The 26,890-nt window shown below is 47.8% G+C and overlaps 1 protein-coding gene across 1 annotated transcript; it reads left to right on the forward strand.

Annotated features, from left to right (window-relative positions):
* Positions 1-1,800: 1,800 nt before the first annotated feature.
* LOC142243935 (uncharacterized) lies at positions 1,801-2,190 on the forward strand. Its single transcript, XM_075316128.1, has one exon. The coding sequence runs from the start codon at positions 1,801-1,803 to the stop codon at positions 2,188-2,190; it is 390 nt and encodes a 129-aa protein (XP_075172243.1).
* The last annotated feature ends 24,700 nt before the right edge of the window (positions 2,191-26,890 follow it).

A 26,890-nucleotide genomic window follows, 5' to 3' on the forward strand; every position in this document is an offset into this window, starting at 1 on the left:
AGCAAGAAATCCGGACATAGTCTCCAGAGCCACAGCAACCGTAACAGCGGAGCTAAGGATGCAATTTTACAACAGCCGGCAGCGTCCACAGGATAGCATTAGAGACTATGCCCTGAGGTTACAAACCGCTCTGCGCACTCTAAGGCAAGTAGACCCTATCAATGAGCCGGAGAGCAACAAAACGCTTGTGGAGCAGTTCCTGCAGGGGCTGGGGTAAGCAGAGGATTGCAAGCAGCTGCGGCTGTGGGGCCTGGAGCATACGGACTTAAACTTTGCAGTCCTAAAGGACCAGGCCATAAAGGCTTTACAAACCTCTGACGCTAGTGACTCTGTACCATCATCCTGGCCAGCTGAAACCTCCCACCTGCTGGTGAAACTTACTCTATTGGCATTACCAGCACCTGCAGTGCCAACAGCACCCTCTGGAGCTCCCGGTGATCTGTCATGCCAAGTTCAACAGCTGAGCAAGGATGTCGCCAGGATCCTCGAGGCCATGCAGCTCCAGCCAAAGACCAAGCCAGCAAAGAAGATTCAGCTCGCCGACAGCCCTGGGAACGTCCCCTGGATGCAGAGAATGAGCAACAACTGGTATGGACAACCCATTTGTTAAAGGTGCAACAAGACCGGCCACTACTCCCGTCGGTGTCCTTTAAACGAGCAACCCCTGAGCTCAAGTGCCAATCCTCAGGAATAGATCAACAAGGCCCAGCTGATTGGCGCGAGCGGTATGTCGGAGGCCACCCCATCATCTCCCTCACCGTAGACGGGATCCCGACATTTGCACTTCTGGACACTGGCTCGCAGGTAACGACTATACCCTATGTACTGTATAAGCATTACTGCTCTGATGATGATCTCACCCCGCCAGATTCTGGCCTTACCAATATTGCAGCCAATGGGCTCCCAATGACCCAAGTGGGGTTTAAGGAAGTGTCTCTTAAGGTGGGGCGAGTGGAATTAGAGCATCAAGGACTCATAGTGGTGCAGAATGACCCTAGTGATCGTAACCCGAAAATGGTCCTAGGAACCAATGTTAATATGCCACCATTGCTAGGCTGTTAAGAGTAGATACACATGCCATCCAATTAGCTGATTCCACCATCACTGCACCCCAACCAGTCAGTGATAGTACACCAAGTCAGTCAGAGGAGTGGTGTCAAGAACTACACGTAGGCACTGACTCCACACCTTTACACCACAAGGAGGGGGTCTATAGGGTAGTGCAAGAGTACGAGCAAGTCTTCAGTAAACACCCACTAGACTTTGGGAGGATCAAGGGGGTACAACACTACATTCCCACAGGTGCACACCCACCCACCAAAGAAAGGTATAGGCCGATACCGCCTGCACATTACTAGTGTGTCAAAGACATGTTGAGGAACATGAAGGAGGTGGGGGTTATCTGTGACAGTTGTAGCCTCTGGGCAGCCCCATTGGTCCTGGTAAAGAAGAAAGATGGCACCATGAGAATGTGTGTGGATTACCGGAAGATTAATCAACTCACCCATAAGGATGCATATCCACTCCCCTGTATTGAGGAGTCGTTAGCTGCATTAAGAACTGCAAATTACTATTCTACCCTTGATCTCACTAGTGGCTGCTGGCAAGTGTCCGTTGCTGAGGAAGACTGTGAGAAAAACCGCCTTCGCCACCCCGATGGGTCTCTGCAAGTTCAACAGCATGCCCTTCGGGTTGTGCAATGAACCAGGAACCTTTCAGAGACTGATGGAGTGCTGCTTGGGACACCGCAACTTCGAGACGGTACTGCTATACTTGGACAGCGTAATTGTCTAATCAAAGATGTATGAAGATCATTTGAAACATCTTGCAGACGTCTTTGAGGCCCTCTCCAAGTACGGGATGAAATTGAAACCATCCAAATGCCACTTGGTAAAGCCTAAAGTTGAATACCTCGGGCATGTGGTAAGCGCAGAAGTTGTGGCTCCGGATCCGGAGAAGATAACCGCCATCCGGAACTGGCCGATACCCACCAACATCAAGGAGGTACGACAGTTCTTGGGCCTGATGGGCTATTACCGCTGCTTAATTAAGGGCTATACCAAGATGGCAGCTCCTATGCAGAATCTCCTGGTCAGACAAACCAAGCATGTCAAGACTTCTGGGACTCCATTCACATGGGGTGAGGAGCAAGAAAGTTCCTTCCAGCAGATAAAGTCAGCCCTAACCTGAGAATAGATCCTGGCATACCCCAACTATGGTCTCCTGTTCACACTGTATACGGATGCCAGGAATGTGGGATTGGGAGCTCACCTGTCCCAGGTGCAGAATGGCAAGGAGAAGGTGATAGCTTATACAAGCAGGAAGCTCCACCCAACAGAAAGGAACCCTGAGAATTACAGTTCTTTCAAGTTGGAGTTCCTGGCACTCGTCTGGGCTGTGACAAAGAGATTTAAGCATTACCTGGCTTCTGAGAAGTTCACCGCATACACGGACAACAACCCTTTGATCCACCTGGACACAGCGAAGCTTGGAGCCCTAGAACAATGCTTGGTAGCCCGACTGGCGAACTATGACTTCACCATAAAGTACACAGCCGGTCGGAAGAACACCAATGCTGATCGCTGTCTAGAATGCCACACCTGCCTGATGAGGGAGTAGATGAGGACGAGTTGGAAGAGATTGAACTGCCCATGTTCCATCAACCTGACAGTTTGGAGAACACCCGACCTTACAGCAGTCAGCAGGAGGCAGCATTCAACCCGTTACCTCACCACGGTTGGCAAGAAGTGCAAGATAGAGATCCTGCCGTCAAATTGATCAAGACACTGATCTCTCAGGCTGATTCCTGGTTGGAGCCTACTGCCCCGGCAGAAGCACAGAGGCTGTGGAAAGAGAGGGGACGGTTGCATTTGCAGCGAGGCAAGTTGTGCAGAGGGCTGATCAATCCCAAGATGCACGAGAGGGTCTTCCAGATAGTCATACCTCAAGCATATGTGCCAGTGGTCCTGAAAGCCTATCACAATGGAGCTGGACACTTTGGCTGGAAGAAGCTGGAAATGCTACTAAGGGAGCGCTTTTACTGGGCTGGGATGAGAGAATGCATTGAAGCATGGTGTCGGGATTGTGGTTCCTGTGTGCTAAGAAGAAAGGATGGTACCAGCCAGAGAGCCCCATTGCAGCCGATCATCGCCAGCCAGCCGTTGGAACTCGTTGCTCTAGACCATGTCAAACTCACACCAAGCAGGAGTAGGTATACTTATGCCCTCACAATAGTGGACCACTACTCAAGATTTATGGTTGTGGTACCCGTTAAGGATCTAACAGCTCGTACTGCAGCAAAGGTTTTCCAGGCTCACTTCTGCAGACCTCATGGCTACCCAGAGAGGGTCCTCGCGGATCAAGGCCCTGCCTTTGAAGCAGAGATCTTCAAGGAGTTCTGCAGTCTGTACGGATGCAGGAAAATACGTACTACACCCTTCCATGCCCAAACCAATGGGAAGTGTGAGAAGATGAACCATTTAGTCATCAATCTGCTTAAGACTCTACCCCTTGAAGAACGGAACCAGTGGCCTGAGAAATTGCCCGATCTGATAGATATGTACAACAACATCCCCGTCAGTTCCACTAAGTGTACGCCTGCTAACCTCATGAGGGCGAGGCCTTGAAGATTGCCAGTGGACTTGAATATGGATGTTGAGGTGCCGGACCATCTCCCCAATCACCGACTGGAATTCCAAACGTCAGATGCAGTACAAACAGATGCAGGAATATGTGGAAAGGAACCTGAACCAAAGCAGAGAAAAGCAGGCGCAGCACTTCAACAAACAGGCAAAAGCTGCCCCCTTCACACCGGGAGATGTGGTACTGAAGAGGAAAAGAAGACTGCATAAATTGGATGACCAGTGGGAGAAGGCCCCCTATGTTATACAACCCTCTGACTATGGTAATCAGAAAACCTATCTTATCAGCAGAGACCAAGGAAAAACTATAGCTACCGTCTCCAGGGACCACTTGAAACGGTGCCCGAAACCTCTAAAGGTCTTTGAAGAAGTTCCCACTCCAACCCTGGGTGTCGAGAAATGGAAGGAGGTGATCCACACTGTCCTAGATGACTTCCCAGCAGATTGGCCTATGCAAAATGGAGCAGTGATTGTTCCCGTTCTAATATTCCCACAACCTGTGGAAGAGCCAGAAGCAGAGAGGCCCACTGACTCTACACCAATCATACACCTGGAGTTGCACCTGAACCCCTGCCACACACCCATCGATCTCTACCCACATTACCCATCACGAGGAGTGAGGAACCCGTAGATGATTCTACATTACATGGCCTAGGAGAGAACTTAGGATTGAGGAGGTCTACACGCCCTAACCTAGGTCAGCCACCACTCAAATACAGGGAGTGAGTGATGCCTGTATGCCCGTGTATAGAGTAATGTATATATACAGTCAGGGCCAGAAATATTTGGACAGTGACACAAGTTTTGTTATTTTAGCTGTTTACAAAAATATGTTCAGAAATACAATTATATATATAAAAAGGGCTGAAAGTGCACACTCCCAGCTGCAATATGAGAGTTTTCACATCCAAATCGGAGAAAGGGTTTAGGAATCATAGCTCTGTAATGCATAGCCTCCTCTTTTTCAAGGGACCAAAAGTAATTGGACAAGGGACTCTAAGGGCTGCAATTAACTCTGAAGGCGTCTCCCCCGTTAACCTGTAATCAATGAAGTAGTTAAAAGGTCTGGGGTTGATTACAGGTGTGTGGTTTTGCATTTGGAAGCTGTTGCTGTGACCAGACAACATGCGGTCTAAGGAACTCTCAATTGAGGTGAAGCAGAACATCCTGAGGCTGAAAAAAAAGAAAAAATCCATCAGAGAGATAGCAGACATGCTTGGAGTAGCAAAATCAACAGTCGGGTACATTCTGAGAAAAAAAGGAATTGACTGGTGAGCTTGGGAACTCAAAAAGGCCTGGGCGTCCACGGATGACAACAGTGGTGGATGATCGCCGCATACTTTCTTTGGTGAAGAAGAACCCGTTCACAACATCAACTGAAGTCCAGAACACTCTCAGTGAAGTAGGTGTATCTGTCTCTAAGTCAACAGTAAAGAGAAGACTCCATGAAAGTAAATACAAAGGGTTCACATCTAGATGCAAACCATTCATCAATTCCAAAAATAGACAGGCCAGAGTTAAATTTGCTGAAAAACACCTCATGAAGCCAGCTCAGTTCTGGAAAAGTATTCTATGGACAGATGAGACAAAGATCAACCTGTACCAGAATGATGGGAAGAAAAAAGTTTGGAGAAGAAAGGGAACGGCACATGATCCAAGGCACACCACATCCTCTGTAAAACATGGTGGAGGCAACGTGATGGCATGGGCATGCATGGCTTTCAATGGCACTGGGTCACTTGTGTTTATTGATGACATAACAGCAGACAAGAGTAGCCGGATGAATTCTGAAGTGTACAGGGATATACTTTCAGCCCAGATTCAGCCAAATGCCGCAAAGTTGATCGGACGGCGCTTCATAGTACAGATGGACAATGACCCCAAGCATACAGCCAAAGCTACCCAGGAGTTCATGAGTGCTAAAAAGTGGAACATTCTGCAATGGCCAAGTCAATCACCAGATCTTAACCCAATTGAGCATGCATTTCACTTGCTCAAATCCAGACTTAAGACGGAAAGACCCACAAACAAGCAAGACCTGAAGGCTGCGGTTGTAAAGGCCTGGCAAAGCATTAAGAAGGAGGAAACCCAGCGTTTGGTGATGTCCATGGGTTCCAGACTTAAGGCAGTGATTGCCTCCAAAGGATTCGCAACAAAATATTGAAAATAAAAATATTTTGTTTGGGTTTGGTTTATTTGTCCAATTACTTTTGACCTCCTAAAATGTGGAGTGTTTGTAAAGAAATGTGTACAATTCCTACAATTTCTATCAGATATTTTTGTTCAAACCTTCAAATTAAACGTTACAATCTGCACTTGAATTCTGTTGTAGAGATTTAATTTCAAATCCAATGTGGTGGCATGCAGAGCCCAACTCGCGAAAATTGTGTCACTGTCCAAATATTTCTGGACCTAACTATATATATATATATATATATATATATATATGCAAATTTTAAATGCTAATTAAATGTGTACTTCACCTGATTTTTATGAGCAAAAAGAGTAAAAGGTAGTGGATCCTGGCTACCCCCTTTCCCAGTTTAACCCAGCTTTCCCTGTTTATATTTTGATGGACCAAGGCCTCTAGACTGGTAGAGGCCACCCAAAAACTCTCTTGGGTCATTGTATATACCCCCATCTACCTTCTTGTTATTCCACCACCAGAACTACAACACACGCTGGAGAAGACTGGTTGGAGGAAGGGCCTGCGTTAGAGTCGGCTGAGGCCCAGTCACCAGCAAAACCGGTGGCTACCTCCAGGCTAGAGGGTTACGGAACTTTGCAACCCTTTGGGGTGGACTGGTGGGTAAGGAACTTCTGCCCAGTCATCAAGGACACCAACAGGAACTTGAGGTGGTGTGACACCAGTGTTAGCGGTGGCACCGGGGGTTCAGCTGTTTTGGATGGCGGGCTGAAGGGAGAAGGAGATGTTGTTTGCAATGTTCAAGAAAATGTGCTTCCCTATAAGGGAAGAAATGTTAATGTTTATATGTTATGTTTTTACTGTTTTTACATTCCTTTAGATGCAGTTAAAATAAATACCGGTGCCGGACAGCCCGAGGACGAGCTGTGTTTTACCAAGGGGGAGTGGGACGCCCTTGCAAAACCAGGTTGTCACAGAGACTGAACAAATCCTTCTGGTGCAGGACTCCATCCTCCTTGGCCCACAAACACAACACCACACATAGTTAACACCAGCCACAAAAGCCTAGTCACCCCCCTGGGACAATAGGGACACACCAGTGGGCGGGAGCAGGTGGATGGGAACGCCCACCTAGGGGTCCTGGGGTGTCAGGAAAGGGAACACAGCTGTCGAGTCTAGTCTGTAGAGAGGAAGTGAGAGGAGTGGAGTGGTGGTAAAGGGTTGGAGCCCCTGGACTACCGGACTACCGGAGCTGACTAGGTGGCAGACGGCAGAGCAGGGCCACAGGCAAAGGAGATCCAGTTGCGGGAGACCTAAAGTGGACCGGGGCATGGTTGTAGCCCACCCATGCCAACAGCGGGAATCCAGTCCAGAGGCCGTGCACAGTCGGTGTACCTGGACCCCAGGGCAAGGACCGCTTCAAGCACCTTACCGATTAGCCAGCAGGGGACAAGGTTCCAAACGTTGTTCCACGAGTAGCCCAGAGAGCGAAACAGAAGCCCAATGAGGGGGATAGGGTGTCCGCCAGAACCCACAAAGATCCCACGGGTCAGATTTTGCGGTCAACGGCTCCCACAGTACACAAAACACAGGGAGCGGATTTCTCCCGTTTTATGCGGGTTAAGTCACCACACAAGAAACTACAAGTGCAGGAGGAAGGGCCCCTGCCCTGTCAGCCCGTGTGTGGGACCAAGCACACCCCTCCAGAGGCTACCGACATCCGGCCTTGGTTTACCACATGGACTTTGTGTGATTTATTACCACAGTGAGTACACCGGTACCATCCGGTCCATACCTAAAAACTGCTCCCTGCAACCCCGTACCATCCTCCGGGCCCCCAGACTACACCTACCCTACCCATGGAGGGGATTCCAACTTGCTGCCCCGCTCCATCAGCCCCAGGCACCCCCATACCAAGGCAGCAGCGGTGTCACCAACCATCACCGCAACCCACGGGTGGCGTCACTGACAAACTCTTCCCCTGTAAATACCCCCTTTTTTGTTGTTGTGGGCAATAGGCCGCTGCACGAGCCCTGGATCCGGCTGCCACTCGAGCCCCAGCCACGATCCCGGATCCGAGCGCCCCGGGTAGCGTTCCCTGACGTGGTCAGTCGCCCCATGCCCGCGACACATGCCCTCATCATCTCCCACTTCAACTTCTGCAAACTCCTGCCCTCTGGCCTCCCTTCCATCACTCTTGCAGCCCTCCAATCTATCCTAAACTCTGCGGCCCGCTTAATTCACCTCTCCCCTTGCTATTCCCCAGCCTCGCCACTCTGCCAATCCCTTCACTGGCTTCCTATCGCCCAACGACTCTAGCTCAAAACATTAGCCATCCACAACCTGTCTCCTCCTTACATCTGTGACCTAGTCTCCCGATACCTATCTGCACGCAACCTCAGATCCTCACAAGATCTCCTTCTCTACTCCTCTCTTATCTCCTCTTCCCACAATCGTGTACAAGATTTCTCCCGTGCCTCCCCTATACTCTGGAACACTCTACCTCAGCATATCAGACTCTCCCCTACCGTGGAAAGCTTCAAGAGGAACCTGAGAGAGGACCCATCTCTTCCAACAAGCCTACAACCTACAATAACCCTCAGTCCAGTACACCACTGCGCAACCAGCTCTGTCCTCACCTATGGTACCATCACCCATTGCCTGTAGACTGTGAGCCCTTGCGGGCAGGGTCCTCTCTCCTCGTATACCAGTCTGTTTTGTATTGTTAATGATTGTTGTACATATCCCCTCTTTCACTTTGTAAAAGGCCATGGAATAAACGGCACTATAATAATAAATAATATATATATATATATATATATATATATATATATATATATATATAAAAAAAGCTGAATGTATAGAGCTTATCTCTATTGTTGAATAATGCTCAATGCTCAATATTAGGAGTCGTATGATAGTAAAAGTAAAGATCCACCCTAAAAAATAGTGTAAAATGGATGGTGACAAAAAGTATTTCTCCAGTAGTATATAACTAGAAGTGCTTTTATGATAGAATATGGATGAACGTAGCTTGTCTGATGGGGTTTATCCTGGCAGTAATTCCGTGGGTGCAGGTTGGCTGGAGACCCTAGATGGATAGTTGACACTTGTCTGATATGCTTGGCAGGAACACTGCACAGATAGGAGTATTAATAGCACTTTATTCTTCTAATAGTAATGTGTATTTAAAAGGTGGGGTACATAGGAAATATTGTGAGATCATGGATCAACACATAGAAACATTGATTAATGCAGGGGTAGAATTAGGAAAAATAGAAGAAAACTTGCCTTGAACGGTTAAACAGCCGAGGAACTGGTAGCTGTGCTTGCTTGCTATCTGCCAGTGTAAGCACTGGCAATTGAAGTGTGCTGAGAGCCCATGGTATGAGGCGGCCGCTCGGGTTACAGTGTCCATTTTAGGACATGATCATATATCAATGTCAAACATCAGAAATACTTTGTTTGACAACTGACTCTGACAACTGATCACTGACTCTGACAACTGACTCTGAGTACTGAGAACTGACAAGGGACATCATCTGACAAGTGACAATTGACAAGTGGCACCTGACATTGTTTTCTTATTGCATATTACTTAATACCTAAATATTGAATGCAATAAATAATGAACACACAGATTAATGGTAAGGCATCTGTGTCACACATAGTTTTATCCTTTCAAATCAAAAAGAAATGTCTTCTGTCCATTATGTAGACTAGAACCCAGAGTACTATATTTGTAATACAGGACACTTACCACTGAGCTACTTACTCAGCATGTGTGTTACCCTTTAATTTGGTTATATGATTTGCAGTGTAAATGTGTCTGAAACACATTGGGACTTTCACACTGACCTTCTCCAAGCCAAATTCAAATGATGTTTGACTCTGATTGGTGAGTTTGCTAAGTGAGTGAAGAAAGGCACATATCAAACATCAGAAGGAGAATCAGAAAAACTATATTAGAATAGTTGTATGGTTAATCTCATAAGGCAAAAAAGTCAGCAAGCTACTATTTCTTCAGTTTATGGCTGAGTGGTAAAGTTTCGGTCTCTGGCATTTGGTATCTCAGTTTAATCCCAGGAGTAGGAAAATTAAGATTGCTTTATTTTAAATTATGCTGCTAGTACACAAACTCCAGTGATGTCTGATGTGTGAAGTAAAGGGTGCTTTACACGCAACAATATTGTTAACAATATATCGTTGGGGTCACGTCATTAGTGACACACATCCGGAGTCGTTAGCGATATCGTTGCGTGTGACACCTAGGAGAGACGATCACCGGTCGCAAAAGTGTCAAAAATCGTTGCTCGTTGTCACGTCGTTCATTTTCATAATATCGTTGGTTGCTGATGCCGCAGGTGATTCGTCGTTCCGTATGCAGAACACATCGCTACGTGTGACACCCCTTGAATGACGAACATCGCTCCTGCGTCCGTCATCAACGACGCGGGCGTGTATGTTCCAATAATGAATCACGCCTCCCTCGCTCTGATAGGTGTACGCATCTGCGTCTTGATTGTCCATTCACTGTTGAAAAGGCTGTCAGGAAATTTCATTCTCGTCCTTTGTGGCTCCCAGTGTTTGTGTTTGCGGTTCATAACCGAGCACTGGTGTGTTGTGTTGTGTGTAAGCTCCATTGTGACTTTGCATTGCATTGGACATTGTATCCCATCTCTGTGGTACGTATGTGATGTCGCCTCTTGGTTAACGCATGTACGACTTGTATAGTGACTCCACTTTTGATTTACTGATACAATAACCCATTATAGGGTTTGCTCACAGGTTTTTTTTTTTTTTTATGATATCTGTATTGATTTGTTTAGATTTAATGTCATGGCTTAAAAATTAGAAATGTGCACAATAGTGTAATTTTGTCCAAGAACTCTCATACGTTTGTTTTCTATCACAGTATCATCATGCTGTCAGAGGTTGAAAGGCTTGCCCGTGGGGACTCAAGGCATGGACGCATATGGGCCCGACAGTGGCTACTAAGAAGGGATTGTTACACCCACATGCATCTTGTCCGAGATCTGTAGGAGCGTAATCCCCAGGATTTCAGAAACTACCTCTGCATGTCCGAGGAATCTTTCAAATTCCTCCTTGAGAGAGTGTGCCCATATATCACCAGGCAGGATACAGTCATGCGTGCTGCGGTCCCTGCGGATGAGTGGTTGGGTGTGACACTACGTTACCTGGCGACAGGGAGCTATCTCACAGATTTACAATATTCTGCTGCTGTGTCACGTTCCCTATTGAGCAGCCTGATTCCTGAAACATGTCAGGCAATTATTGACTCAATGCGGGATTTCATGCAGTTCCCTAAGTCACCAGCTGAATGGGGACAAATTGCAGATACATTCGCCAAACAATGGCAATTTCCAAACTGTGGAGGTGCCCTTGATGGGAAACACATGAGAATCACTCAACCCCACAAAAGTGGTTCTTTCTTCTACAATTACAAGGGCTTCTACAGCATTATCTTAATGGCACTTGTAAATGCCAACTATAAGTTCATTATGGTGGATGTGGGGATTAATTGGCATGTTTCCGATGGAAGGGTGCTTGAACACACTCAGTTTGGGCAAAGGTTGGCCAGATCAAAGTTGTCCCTGCCACCTGTAGCAACCTGAATTTTGTATTTGTGGCTGATGAGGCCTCTCCCCTTCAGAAAAACCTGCTGCGACCCTATCCTCAAGTCTCTCTGACACCTGCCAAACATGTTTTTAACTACCGCCTGTCCAGGGCACGGCGTGTGTTTGAGAATGCATTTGGTATTCTGGCTAGCAAGTTCAGGGTCTTTACTACCCCCATCCACCTAATGTTGGAATCCATTGAACGTGTCCTCTTGGCCTGCTGTGTGTTACACAATTTTCTTAGGAAAATAGATGGGCCCACTTATATCCCAGCAGGCTATGGCGACATGGTAAACACCGCTACTAGTGACATTCTGCCGGGAGAGTGGTGACAAACTGACCTACAACTTTCAGCCCTTAACCCTCCTGTCCCCTCTGGCCGAACGCGGCATGATTTCACAAATAATCGTGATCGGTATTGTGATTACTTCAATGGGCCAGGGGCGGTGTCATGGCAGAACCAAATTTAATTTTTTTTTTTTTGTACATTTTTTTTTTTAAATAAAAAGTTTGATAGTAAACGTTATCATTTACAAAATTACTGTATTTAGAATATAGCAATAGCTCATGTGTTTTTTGACGAAAATGGAATTGTGTATAATTTTGTTTTGACTAAATAAGTTATTCAGTTTGTGACGTACATCTACAATTTTTTTTAAAAAAATTAAAATTAAAAAAAAGAAAACATTTTCAGTGACAAAATCATTTAACAAAAAAAGTTTATTTAGTCAACGTGAATGATGTAATTGGTATTACACTGGTTTTTGGGTTTCAAATCCAAATGTTTACACACCAAACATAATACATACACAAATCATGACATTAATGATTCCATCTGGGAGGAACAATCATTGTGCTAATTGTTGAAAATTACAAAGCATTACACAGTAACGCACAATTTACCGCATATGCGTCGTGTTTTTGGGTTCAACGTGTGACAATGCATATTATTTAGGAGGCATGATTTCAGAACGTCATTTCTAAATGTAATTCAACTGAGATCTTTTTAAACCCACAAACACAAAACCTAATGCCACATAATGTAAGGGTTTATAATGTGTTTTTAGTGCTTGGTAAAATAGTTTGCTGGAAAATTGGTAATGTAATGCATATAAACGCATTTAATGGCTCAATAACTCTCATACGTCTCCTTAAATACGCCAGCACTAACGTCTATAGACTACAAGCGAAAATTGTTTAATGCATAATGTGACGACATGGACTCTCATGGGTTAAAGTTTCTTAAAATCCAGCCAGACAGCACGATAGATTGTCTATAGATGGGGGAGAAGTCCCTCATTGTTTTTACAAGACTCTTGTTGACTCAATGTAATTGTGTTGGCCACTGAAAGCCAGACGTATTGTTCTCCAGACATTTCCAGTAACCATTGTATTGTAGTTGTGTATTGATAATGTAATTACCTTAGTAGCCATTGTCTAGTCGGTGACTTGCCGACTCCATGTAGATATACTGAGTCTTTCTATGCACATCATTTAAATGAATATTATCCATGCAGCTTGAAATTCATCCAATGGGAGAAGCAATCTTGTCCAACCAATCGATGAGGACGCAGTGTATCCTAAGGGAAGGTTATGGCTATAAAAGGGACTTCTTTAAGCCACCAGGGTTGATGAAGGTTGATGGATGCTGATGGATCCAGTCTAAGCTCTTTGGAGCTGACTAGAGGATCAGGATATCTTATGGCTTCAATCTAGGGACTCCGGTCCCGGTTGGAGACTATATCCACAGCCTAGGGATTTCGACTCCGGCTGCCAGGATTGTAACATCATACCAGGACTACCTAAGGAGGACACTCAGGTTGGGACAGTTCAGTCACCTGCTACAGACTTTGCAGACCTCAGCCAGCTTCCTAAATCTGGCATTATTCCTTTCTCGGTGGGTGCCCGCCAAAAGCGGGGTGCTGCTGGATTTGAGTAAATAGCCCTGGAACCTCTGAGGCAAGGACATTCTAAATCCCTGGTGAGCCAGCGGAAGGGTGAGACTCTGTTGCCTGTTACATTTGTGTGTTTTGCTGGTTATGTGTTATGTGCCGTTAATTGTTTGGGGATCCAATAAAGTCTAGTTATTGTGGTTCCCTCACCCTGTGTTGTCTGAGTAGTGTTACACCCACGGTTAAGGAGGCCGGCGCTCAGTTGGGATGAGCCCTGAGCCACGTTGTCTTTCTAAAGGCGGCGGGTTTTAGTGGACGAGAGCACCCACTGAGCCCCATGTCTCCACAATTGGTGGCAGCAGTGGGATACTACTCAGCCTGGTTTACACAGGGGAGCTGCAGCAGACTGGTGTTTTCGGACACCGTCCAGGGCTCAACAACCAGGGAGGCACATAAGCATACCCAGCAGGCCATAGGGGAGGCATTCAGGTTTCGGACGCTGCCATGTCCAACCCCACCAGCTCAGCCATGGGACAAAGACAAGAGAGGAGTTACGACCGCTGCAGTAAATGGATGCTACAGGATCTGTGCCAGAGGCGAAAGACTATCTACTGGAACGCTGAGACTCGGTCGGACTTGATCCAGAAATTAGTCCGTTGGGATGCCCAGAATGATGCAGAGGACGATGAGGATCCCGCCGATATTGACCCAGAGGATTTACACTATGTGCCACATCATGGATCTAGTGACAATCGGGAATCAACTTTGTCCAAGATGGCCCAAGCCACAGCGTTGTTGGATGCATTGGGGCCTAGATCCTCAAGAGAAGAGAGGGCTTATGTTCTGGAATATGTTTATGGGATTCCAGCTGCAGTACTGCTAACACCAGCCGGTCGAGAAGGATGGTCCCGCTACCCAGCAGAAGCTGCGCCAAAACAAAGGACTACAAACAGGGCCTGTGACTCGCCCAATCTATGGCGCTGTTATACATGTGGGCGCAATGGACATATAGATAAAGATTGTCTCCAAAACCGAGGCCGCATGCTTGGAGCCCATCTGCCACTCCAACCAGTCAACATATGCTGAGATGAACCAACGAGACCTGAGGAATGCTACTCCCAAGAAACACCAATAGCTGAGGAAGTGGTTTATCCAGTCCACACCCTATGGCAGGCCGTACACCGTACACCAGCCAACCTCCATCCCCACATCCAGACGGTCAAGGTCGGTGATATACAGGTTCAGGGACTTCGAGACATTGGATCTTCCATCACTCTGGTAAGCCCAGTTATTGTTTCCCCAGAAGACCCTTTACCAGATTCCCAATTATCCATCTCCCTGGCTGAGGCCCAGCGCTCAGACGTCCCTCTGGCATGTGTGCAGTTGGACCTAAGGACCGACCAGGGAGAGGTCGAGGTGGAGCTTGAGGACAGCCTCCCCACACCTGGTATTTTGGGGACCAACTAGGAAGTGATCGATGTGGGGATTGTGAACAGCCTCCCCATACCTGTCATTGTGGAGACTGACCAGAGCAAGGCTGATGTGGAGCTTATGGACACCGTCCCCACACCAGTTATTTCGGGAAAGGACCAGGGAGAGGTTGATGTGAGACTTGTGAACAACCTCCCCACACCTGTCATTGTGGAGACTGACCAGAGCAAGGCTGATGTGGAGCTTACGGACACCGTCCCCACACCAGTTATTTCGGGAAAGGACCAGGGAGAGGTTGATGTGAGACTTGTGAACAGCCTCCCCACACCTGTCATTGTGGAGACTAATCAGAGCAAGGCTGATGTGGAGCTTATGGACACCGTCCCCACACCAGTTACTTTGGGGTCTGACCAGGAAGAGGTCCATATGGAGTTTATGGACAGCCTCCCCACACCTGTTGTTTCGGGGTCTAGCCAGGAGGAAGTTGAAGTGGGGTTCATAGATGGCCCCACCAAGCCTGTTGTTTCGGATACTACTCAAAGGGAATTGAAAGTGGGGCTTGTGAATTACCTGCTGACACCAGTCATTTTGGAGAATGACCTTGGACAAGGACTATTCAGTTTGAAGCAGCCATCACCCACCTCCAAGCCAAGCAGGACCCTGATGTGGATCTTTCTAACATCTTTTCCAGGGATGGTTTCCATTCCCAGTCTCCAACATCCACTTCTGAGCCAAGAACCGTGAGTAAGCCTAACCACACTGTGGCTATTGACTGGGGGAGGATTGATAGTGGGAGATTTGTGCAGGCCCAACTCATGGACCCCACCTTAGTGCTTGTCCACAATATGGCTGCTCAACTTGGGGGAGGTAATCAGGGGGAGGTGTATAGATGCAAGCCTCTGTTGCTGACCTCACCATTAAAAAGGACAATGCCGTCAAGAGGAGAAGGATGATCGGAAGCCTATCATGTCTGGCTAATATTAAGAAGGGGGAGGAATGTGACGACATGGACTCTCATGGGTTAAAGTTTCTTAAAATCCAGCCAGACAGCAAGATAGATTGTCTATAGATGGGGGAGAAGTCCCTCATTGTTTTTACAAGACTCTTGTTGACTCAATGTAATTGTGTTGGCCACTGAAAGCCAGACGTATTGTTTTCCAGACATTTCCAGTAACCATTGTATTGCAGTTGTGTATTGATAATGTAATTACCTTAGTAGCCATTGTCTAGTCGGTGACTTGCCGACTCCATGTAGATATACTGAGTCTTTCTATGCACATCATTTAAATTAACATTATCCATGCAGCTTGAAATTCATCCAATGGGAAAAGCAATCTTGTCTAACCAATTGATGAGGACGCAGTGTATCCTAAGGGAAGGTTATGGCTATAAAAAGGGACTTCTTTAAGCCACCAGGGTTGATGAAGGTTGATGGATGCTGATGGATCCAGTCTAAGCTCTTTGGAGCTGACTAGAGGATCAGGATATCTTATGGCTTCAATCTAGGGACTCCTGTCCCGGTTGGAGACCATATCCACAGCCTAGGGATTTCGACTCCGGCTGCCAGGATTGTAACATCATACCAGGACTACCTAAGGAGGACACTCAGGTTGGGACAGTTCAGTCACCTGCTACAGACTTTGCAGACCTCAGCCAGCTTCCTAAATCTGGCATTATTCCTTTCTCGGTGGGTGCCCGCCAAAAGCGGGGTGCTGCTGGATTTGAGTAAATAGTCCTGGAACCTCTGAGGCAAGGACATTCTAAATCCCTGGTGAGCCAGCGGAAGGGTGAGACTCTGTTGCCTGTTACATTTGTGTGTTTTGCTGGTTATGTGTTATGTGCCGTTAATTGTTTGGGGATCCAATAAAGTCTAATTATTGTGGTTCCCTCACCCTGTGTTGTCTGAGTAGTGGTACGCTCACGGTTAAGGAGGCCGGCGTTCAGTTGGGATGAGCCCTGAGCCACGCTGTCTTTCTAAATGCGGCGGGTTTTAGTGGACGAGAGCACCCACTGAGCCCCGTGTCTCCACACATATTGCCAATGCAGTTTGCTAACACGTACAAGTGTTGTTTCAAGCATCTTCAAAAAAAAAAAAAAAAGGTCGCAAATGCATACTAACAATAACGCATTCCAGTATTGTGTGTACAGTGTACGTCGTGACGACAATACGTCAGGACTCATGGGCTGGTTTGGCATGGGCAGACTAGACAAGTTGATTGCCGACTTAAAGGGAACCAAACATCAGGATTTTCGTGTATAAGGTGCAGCCAGTGCAGTACTGGCACTATCAGGCACAGTGTTTACATACCATCAGGGTGCAGCTCGGGTGTTTAGTCAGTGAAATCCAACTTTATAAAGTTTGAAATTTCGTGCACTTTTTGATTGACATGTGCACCTCTCTCCTAATGTCCGGGCGGGTTATGCACGTGTTCCCCGCCCCCCACCAGCCTGTTCCTCCCTCTCTCCTGATGTCCGGGCGGGTTATGCACGTGTTCCCCGCCCCCCCACCAGCCTGTTCCTCCCTCTCTCCTGATGTCCGGACGGGTTATGCACGTGTTCTCCGCCCCCCTGCGCCACCTGTTCCTCCCTCCCTCTGGCTGTATGTAAATTTCTAATCTTCAGAAACATGGCGCCGGAGTGGGCCTCTGCGCATAGCACTTGCCTCCGGCGCCATGTTTCTGAAGCCCGCATTACACAGCTTGGTGTCTGAGAGGGCGGCGCATGCGCCCTCGCTCCTTCAGATCCCGTGGTGACCGCGAGAGCGAGCGCGATCACAACAGGACTGCAGAACAGCTGATCGGAGGACGCGATCAGCTGTAGCTACGATGACGTGCCGCCTCAGGACACCGGGGGTCAGGTGAGGTGAGTTCACAATGGACTCACATGACCCCGTGACGGCAGTGCTGCGAGGCCCGGTCACGGTAGTGATATCGGGTGGCACTGTCTTCACGGGGTCAGGTGAATGAAATTACTAGCACCTGTGATGTCATTGCCCCAGCAGGCACGCACACATTATACACACACACTGCTGTGTGTGCGCCCCTGCGTTGACCTGGGCTCACCTTCTGAGTTCCATGTCACTGCAGGAAAGCACTCACAGCTGTGTGTGTGCATATATAGTGTGTGTGTATAATGTGTGTATGTGTGCGCGTGTATAATGCGTGTGTGCGTGTATGTGTATAATGTGTGTGTGCGTGTATGTGTATAATGTGTGTGCGTGTGTGTATAGTGTATAGTGTGTGTATAGTGTGTGTGTGTGTGTGTGTGTGTGTGTGTGTGTGTGTGCGCGCAATCGCCTCCCTGCTGGGGCAATGATGTCACAGGTGGAAGTGAGAGGCTGCTCTCACAATCAATGGGGGACTTTTAGTTCTGCATTGAACGTGCCAGGGAGTATGGGATCAACCCCAGATTTGGATTTTGGCGGACCTGGATTATGGATGTCACAGGGAATTAAATTTGAAAAGATGGCGTCTATTGTGTTCTAATTTCTATTTTTATGTCTTTTCAGGGTCAACTTTGGAGAATGTCGGGGGACATCTAAATGGATTACAGCGGACCTTTAGCATTTTAATAATTTTGTTAATAAATTGGTCAACGAGGGATGGCGTCAGAGTTTTTTTTGTTCTAATAAAAAGTATTACTTTCAAATAAAGGAATTCATAATGGCGGTGTCTACTAGATACCCACCCATTACTACTACCAGGACTTGATGTCAGCTGGCAATTCACAGCTGTTATCAACCCCATATATTACCCCCAAGGTAAAGCGGACAGTTGGGGTCTGATATTTTCAGACTAGGGAGGTCCACTGTTATTGGACACTCCCCATCCTAAAAATAGCAGGCTGCAGCCGCCCCAGAAGTGGCGCATCCATTAGACGTACCAATACTGGCGCTTCGCCCCGACTCATCCCGTTGCCCTGGTGCGGTGGCAAACGGGGTAATATATGGGGTTGATAACAGCTGTGAATTGCCAGCTGACATCAAGTCCTGGTATTAGTAATGGGTGGGTATCTAGTAGACACCCCCATTACGAATTCCTTTATTTGAAAGTAATACTTTTTATTAGCATCTAAAATTAGTTAATTTTATTAACAAAATTATTAAAATGCTAAAGGTCCGCCGTAATCCATTTAGATGTCCCCCGACGTTCTCCAAAGTTGACCCTGAGAAGACATAAAAATAGAAATTAGAGCACAATAGACGCCATCTTTTCAAATTTAATTCCCTGTGACATCCATAATCCAGGTCCGCCAAAATCCAAATCTGGGGTTGTTCCCATACTCCCTGGCACGTTCAAAGCAGAACTAAAAGTCCCCCAATGATTGTGAGAGCAGCCTCTCACTTCCACCTGTGACATCATTGCCCCAGCAGAGAGGCGCGCGCGCGCGCACGCACACACGCACACACACACACACACACACACACCTATACACACACACACACCTATACACACACACACACACTATACACACACTATACACTATACACACATGCACACACACATTATACACACACGCACACACACATTATACACATACTCGCACACACACATTATACACATACACGCACACACACATACACGCACACACACATTATACACATACACGCACACACACATTATACACATACACGCACACACACACTATACACATAGACGCACTGTGAGGTAGCGACCACCAATGTGGTAAATGGTCGCTATGTGTCGCAATGGAGAAGGTCCCTGCGATATTAAAGTGAAGTTGCTATGGGACTTGTAGTTCCACAAAGGCTTGGTTCTGCATATAAGGGTCAGGTTCTCTTTAACAATGCCAGGATGCTGTGCAGGTCTGGAAACACAAACCTCCACCTGTGGGTGTGTCCAGTCTGATTTAGGAGACTGTCAGTGTGTGTATGAGCAGCCCTGCACGAGGAGCAGCCTCCGGCAGGTAAAGAGGCTGCTATTCTCAGAGAGGTTGGAGCCTCTGGAAGGAACCTGCCCAAGGAAGCGTGGGTTGCCTTCAACCATCTGGAACGGAGTGTGTGGAGGCTGAGGGAGCTCCACTCTGACACTCGTGTCCAAACCTGTGCGGGCGGTCCACTACAGAGACTGACCAGAAATCCGTGTCTCCTGGGGAGACAGCCATACCTTCACTATGGACATTTAAATGGACTTGAAGCCCACGGTATGTGAAGGTGTTTTGTTTACCTTTTCCTTTAAGCCAGGAGAGGCTTCATTGTGTTTTGGAAGGGCAGTTTATGTTGGTTACTAATAAACTGCTGCATTTTTGAGAGAGACTGTGTTGCCTGTGTATGCCTAAGCTACCCTGCATTGCTGCATTCGAGTAAAACCCCCGGGTTGCGGTAAGCAACGTTCACATATGGTGGAGAATGCGGGCAGCAATCCAGGCAGCACGTCTAGCAACTGCAGAGGTGTTGTTCCTGTGGATCAGCCGGGTCCACGAAGGTTTTTTTTTCTCTGCTGTCTACATACTGCAAGGAAGTGTTGCCTGTGGATCGGCGGGTCCATGAAAACATTTTTCAAAGCGGTTTGCAGTGGATCGGCGGGTCCACGAAAGTTGACGGCGCACTCAAGCGGCTTGCGGTGGATCGGCGGGTCCACGAAGGTCCGTGGGAGCTGAGTGACCATGACTGGAGCAGCTTGTGTGGATGTGATACTTTTAAAGTACCATGTGCAGGTCGGTGAGCAACTGCAGGAGACTGGCCGCCAGGAGGTTAAGCAGAATGAGCTGCAGCAGCGACAGGAGTCGCTGGCAGAGCGTCTGGACTTGGTGGCGCTGGACAAGTGGGTAAAGTCCCTTGTGGGGCCAGTGCACACACAGGGTGCCCAGAAGGATACTTGGGGCACCGAGGTACTGTGTGGTTTGGGACATGCGTTTTCCATGGAAAGGCCATGGAATGTACCCTCTGGTGACTGGGTTGCCCAAAAGGGGGTGGAATCCCATGAACTGGTGGTTGCCCAAAAGGGGGTGGAGCATCCCATAAACAAGGGCACAGTGGCGCAGATGGACAGTAGTCAAGCACAAAGGTGTTCATGCTGCAAGTGTCCTGTCTGCAGTATAGACCACCCATCTGACGAGAAGCCACGTCTGTGTACCGTGGAAGTGGATGGGGAATCTGTAACTGGACTTGTAGACTCAAGGAGTTTGGTGACCCTGGTGAGGGCCACCTCTGATGTCTACCTGATTCCTGGAAAGAAGTTCCACGCCAACTGCACCCACAATAATGATAAAGAATACCCAATGTCCAGCGTGGTCATTAAGACGGACAGGGACATTGGTTCTCATGATGTTGGTGTAGTTTCAGATTTACAGCACCCAATTATTATAGGTTGGGACTCTAAATTATTTGTAGACTTGTGGAAGCAGGGGGAAGTGTCCGGGTGCTTTTGTAAGAGCCGTAACAGTCCAAAGGAAGCTCCACCACAGCGGGAGGTTATAAAGAGTCCTTGTGGGGTGGCTGTGTGAGGTAAGGTGAAGATAGCACCCCCTAAAGGTGACTGTCCTAAGTTAGTGGGGAGCAAAGAAAAAGGTGGACATGCCCAACTTAGTGACATGATGGGTAAGAAAATAAATGACAATTTGACCGTTAGTGATGGAGGAGCTCCAGAAAAGGGACCCAACACCTGGTTAGGTGGGAACATGTTAGTCCAGAACACAAGGGCGAGTGACGATGACTCAAGTAAAGACACTGACTCTACTAAAGTGACAAACGAGTACAGTGACGTACTGATGAGCAAACAGGGGAAAACCTCCTCCCGTCGCCGGAGGCGCAAGAGGCGTAGAGAGGCGGAGCGAGCTACATCCTCTGAAAATATGGTCCAGGTAGAGACAGTGTCATGTATTTCTGCCAAAAGGGTGGATTCCCTTCCAGAATCTGAGTGTGCAGAGAAGGTTGAGAAAGGCACGTTGCCAATAGCAACCGCTAATGTAGAGTTGGACAGCAAAATCATGCAAAAGAAAGATGAGTCTGAGCTGGAACTGACACATTGTAACGGCAGAAATCAGCAGGGTGAAAGTGCAGAAAAGGAGCTGACCAAAACAGTAGTGGTGATGTCCCCTATGATTTCCTGGTGTGAAGCTGATGGGCTGTTGAGTGAAAACACTATAGGAGAAGAAATTCTGGAGGCTGTTGGTGGAGGAAAAATCCACAAAGGTCATGGTGAGCAGACCAGTGATCCACCCAGTGCTGGGGTGAATAATCGTGCAAACGGCACAAAAGCTGTTGTAGACCCCAGAGAATTTGAGGTTGAAGGTATGGAGTGCAAGAAAGCCTCTGAAGTTGCAGAGAATCAAGAGGAAATTGAGGGAGATTCTGCAGAGTCCCAAGAGATGGCTGAAGCTGCAGAAATTGAGAGAACCCTTAAAGTAGGGAAATCTAGCCCAGAAGTCCCATCAGCAGCTGAGAGCTTAACTGAACTTACTGGTAAGACCAAGATGGAGGCCATAAAGATGGACTTGGTACAGAAGATTGAGCATCTTGAGGCCAAAGATGAGGAAAAATTCAAAGGCTCTGAGGCTATGGAAAAACCTGAGGAGAATGCAACTCCAAAGGTGGAGCCTGTGATAAGAAAAGAGGATGGATGTGGAAGACCCAAGGAACGGTCTGATGGCCTTACAGGTAAAGAAATTCGGCCAGTCTTTACGTGCATGGTAGAAGTCCCTGCAGACTTGAGAAAAGCCTGTGCCAGTGAGGCGGTACATGAAAAATTCAAGACGGCCGTAGGAGCCTATAAAGTGTACTTTGCCCCAGAGTCTTGTCGGTTGGTGGTGTGCTCTGTAAGTGATGTCACAAAGAAGCGGGTGGCTATCCTGAGTGGCATGCACCTACAGTGTCTTCGCACGAAGTGGCTCATCTCTACAAAGATGGAAGAAGACACCAGACGATTGGAGCATATGAAGCGGCTCACCTCAGCGTTTCAGGAAGTGGTGGTGAAGATAGCACCCCCTAAAGGTGACTGTCCTAAGTTAGTGGGGAGCAAAGAAAAAGGTGGACATGCACAACTTAGTGACATGATGGGTAAGAAAATAAATGACAATTTGACCGTTAGTGACGGAGGAGCTCCAGAAAAGGGACCCAACACCTGGTTAGGTGGGAACATGTTAGTCCAGAACACAAGGGCGAGTGACGATGACTCAAGTAAAGACACTGACTCTACTAAAGTGACAAACGAGTACAGTGACGTACTGATGAGCAAACAGGGGAAAACCTCCTCCCGTCGCCGGAGGCGCAACAGGCGTAGAGAGGCGGAGCGAGCTACATCCTCTGAAAATATGGTCCAGGTAGAGACAGTGTCATGTATTTCTGCCAAAAGGGTGGATTCCCTTCCAGAATCTGAGTGTGCAGAGAAGGTTGAGAAAGGCACGTTGCCAATAGCAACCGCTAATGTAGAGTTGGACAGCAAAATCATGCAAAAGAAAGATGAGTCTGAGCTGGAACTGACACATTGTAACGGCAGAAATCAGCAGGGTGAAAGTGCAGAAAAGGAGCCGACCAAAACAGTAGTGGTGATGTCCCCTATGATTTCCTGGTGTGAAGCTGATGGGCTGTTGAGTGAAAACACTATAGGAGAAGAAATCCTGGAGGCTGTTGGTGGAGGAAAAATCCACAAAGGTCATGGTGAGCAGACCAGTGATCCAGCCAGTGCTGGGGTGAATAACCGTGCAAACGGCACAAAAGCTGTTGTGAAGAAACCATTAATTGGGCTTGCAATAAGAGCGCTGAGAAGTAACATTCAGCAAGCCAGGAAGGTTCCAGGTATTACAGCTATTGAAGTGGTAAAAACCAGTGGAACATTCCGAATCTATGGGAAAACTGCAGGAGCAGTCAAGACAGCTAGAAGGTTGTTGGAGTTTGTGGAAGAGGTGACACAAGTACCCAGAGAACTGGTTAAGAAGCTGATTGGAAGAAATGGAAGAGTCATGCAGGAGATGGTTGATAAGTCCGGTGTGACGAGAGTAAGGCGGGCTTTGCACACTACGACATCGCAGCCCGATGCTGCGATGCCGAGTGCGATAGTGCCCGCCCCCGTCGCAGCAGCGATATGTGGTGATAGCTGGCGTAGCGAAAGTTATCGCTACGCCAGCTTCACACACACACTCACCTGCCGTGCGACGTCCCTGTGGCCGGCGACCCGCCTCCTTGTTAAGGGGGCGAGTCGTGCGGCGTCACTGCGACGTCACACGGCAGGCGGCCAATCAGAGCGGAGGGGCGGAGATGAGCAGGATGTAAACATCCTGCCCACCTCCTTCCTTCCGCATATCCTACGGAAGCCGCAGTGAGGCCGGTAGGAGACGTTCCTCGCTCCTGCGACTTCACACACAGCGATGTGTGCTGCCGCAGGAGCGAGGAACAACATCGGACCGTCGCGTCAGCGTAATCATGGATTACGCCGACGCTGCACCGATGATACGATTACGACGCTTTTGCGCTCGTTAATCGTATCATCCAGCCTTTACACACTGCGATGTCGCATGCGATGCCGGAAGTGCGTCATTTTCAATTTGACCCCACCGACATCGCACCTGCGATGTCGCAGTGTGCAAAGTGCCCCTAAGAATTGATATTCATAATGAAGCCAAGATACTCTGTGAAGTCGGTATGGTTCCATGTGTCATTGTGGGAACAAAGGAGTGTGTCGGAAATGTACGAGTCCTACTAGAGTACCGCCTGGGTTACCTAGAAGAACTAAGGCAGTTGACCCTAAAAAGGCAGAATATTGCAGAACAACTCCATCAAGTTGGTATGAGGTGGAGACCGCTTTCAGGCTGGGGCCAGGAAAAGGGTTGCCCACCTGATAAAGGTGTTGCTTCAGTTGGCACAGAAAGTAGGTCCTATAATGAAAGGAACCAAGGTCATGGAAGACCTAACTACACTTTGGGCTATAGCATAGACTCTGAATGGTCCAAGCCCTCTACTCTAAACTCCAAAGGAATGGATGAAGGGAGTGATGTATCTACAGCGAAGGATGGTCTTGAGAAAACATGCCAACAGAGCGATGACGACCGAAGACGCAATGGAAGAACAAGCCATAGTAAATCTGCAAAAAGAGAATGCAGACGGTCTAGATATAGCAGATCATCTATCAGCTCAGTGCTGAGGTGCCCAGACAGTAGCCCTTCTAGTGGATTAGATAGCTCAGAGTCGGACCAGACAGTAGTTTTGACTGGAAGAGAGTTTCGCTACTACACTAGCCATTGGAGACAGTCATGGAGAGATAGGTCTGACCGGGGATCGTATCTGAGAAGGGGGTTGACTGAGACGAGTCTGGTGACAATGACCGACTTTATGTCAGGAGCTGAAGCTCAAGTTTGTCAAAAAGGGCCCTCTCAACTGGTAGGACAAGGTGACACTGATGCCCTGTCTCGGGGCCCCTTTGGGTGTCAAGTGTTCAACCCTACGAGTTTGAACAGAGGGGGGGGATATGTGAGGTAGCGACCACCAATGTGGTAAATGGTCGCTATGTGTCACAATGGAGAAGGTCCCTGCGATATTAAAGTGAAGTTGCTATGGGACTTGTAGTTCCACAAAGGCTTGGTTCGGCATATAAGGGTCAGGTTCTCTTTAACAATGCCAGGATGCTGTGCAGGTCTGGAAACGCAAACCTCCACCTGTGGGTGTGTCCAGTCTGATTTAGGAGACTGTCAGTGTGTGTATGAGCAGCCCTGCACGAGGAGCAGCCTCCGGCAGGTAAAGAGGCTGCTATTCTCAGAGAGGTTGGAGCCTCTGGAAGGAACCTGCCCAAGGAAGCGTGGGTTGCCTTCAACCATCTGGAACGGAGTGTGTGGAGGCTGAGGGAGCTCCATTCTGACACTCGTGTCCAAACCTGTGCGGGCGGTCCACTACAGAGACTGACCAGAAATCCGTGTCTCCTGGGGAGACAGCCATACCTTCACTATGGACATTTAAATGGACTTGAAGCCCACGGTATGTGAAGGTGTTTTGTTTACCTTTTCCTTTAAGCCAGGAGAGGCTTCATTGTGTTTTGGAAGGGCAGTTTATGTTGGTTACTAATAAACTGCTGCATTTTTGAGAGAGACTGTGTTGCCTGTGTATGCCTAAGCTACCCTGCATCGCTGCAAGCGAGTAAAACCCCCGGGTTGCAGTAAGCAACGTTCACAGCACACACACATTATACACATACACGCACACACACACTACACACACACACACACACTATACACACACACACATTAAACGCACACACACATTATACGCACACACTACAGACACTATACACGCGCGCGCGCACACACACACACATTATACACACACATTATACGCACACACACACATACACATTATACGCACACACTACAGACACTATACACGCGCACGCACACACGCGCACACACACTTTATACACATGCGCAGACACACTTTATACAAATGCGCACACACACACAATACACACGCGCACACACATTATGCACATTATACGCACACACTATGCACATTATACACACATTCATTATACACGCACGCACACATTCATTATACACACACGCACACATTCATTATACACACACACATTATACACGCACACACACATTATACACATACACGCGCGCACATACACACACACGCGCATACACACGCGCACACACACATACACACGCGAACACACACATACACACGCGCACACACACATACACACGCACATACTTTATACACACACGCACACACACACATTATACACATACACGCACACACACATTATACACATAGACGCACACACACATTATACACATACAGGCACACACACATTATACACATACACGCACACACACATTATACACATACACACACATTATACACATACACGCAAACACACACATTATACACATACATGCACACACACATTATACACATACACGCACACACACATTATACACGCGCACACATACACACATTATACACACACACTATATATATACACACACAGCTGTGAGTGCTTTCCTGCAGTGAAATGGAACTCAGAAGGTGAGCCCAGGTCAACGCAGGGGCGCACACACAGCAGTGTGTGTGTATAATGTGTGCGTGCCTGCTGGGGCAATGACATCACAGGTGCTAGTAATTTCATTCACCTGACCCCGTGAAGACAGTGCCGCCCGATATCACTACCGTGACCGGGTCTCGCAGCA

The sequence above is a fragment of the Anomaloglossus baeobatrachus genome, chromosome 6 (assembly GCF_048569485.1).
Source record: "Anomaloglossus baeobatrachus isolate aAnoBae1 chromosome 6, aAnoBae1.hap1, whole genome shotgun sequence".
Taxonomy (NCBI): Eukaryota; Metazoa; Chordata; class Amphibia; order Anura; family Aromobatidae; genus Anomaloglossus; species Anomaloglossus baeobatrachus.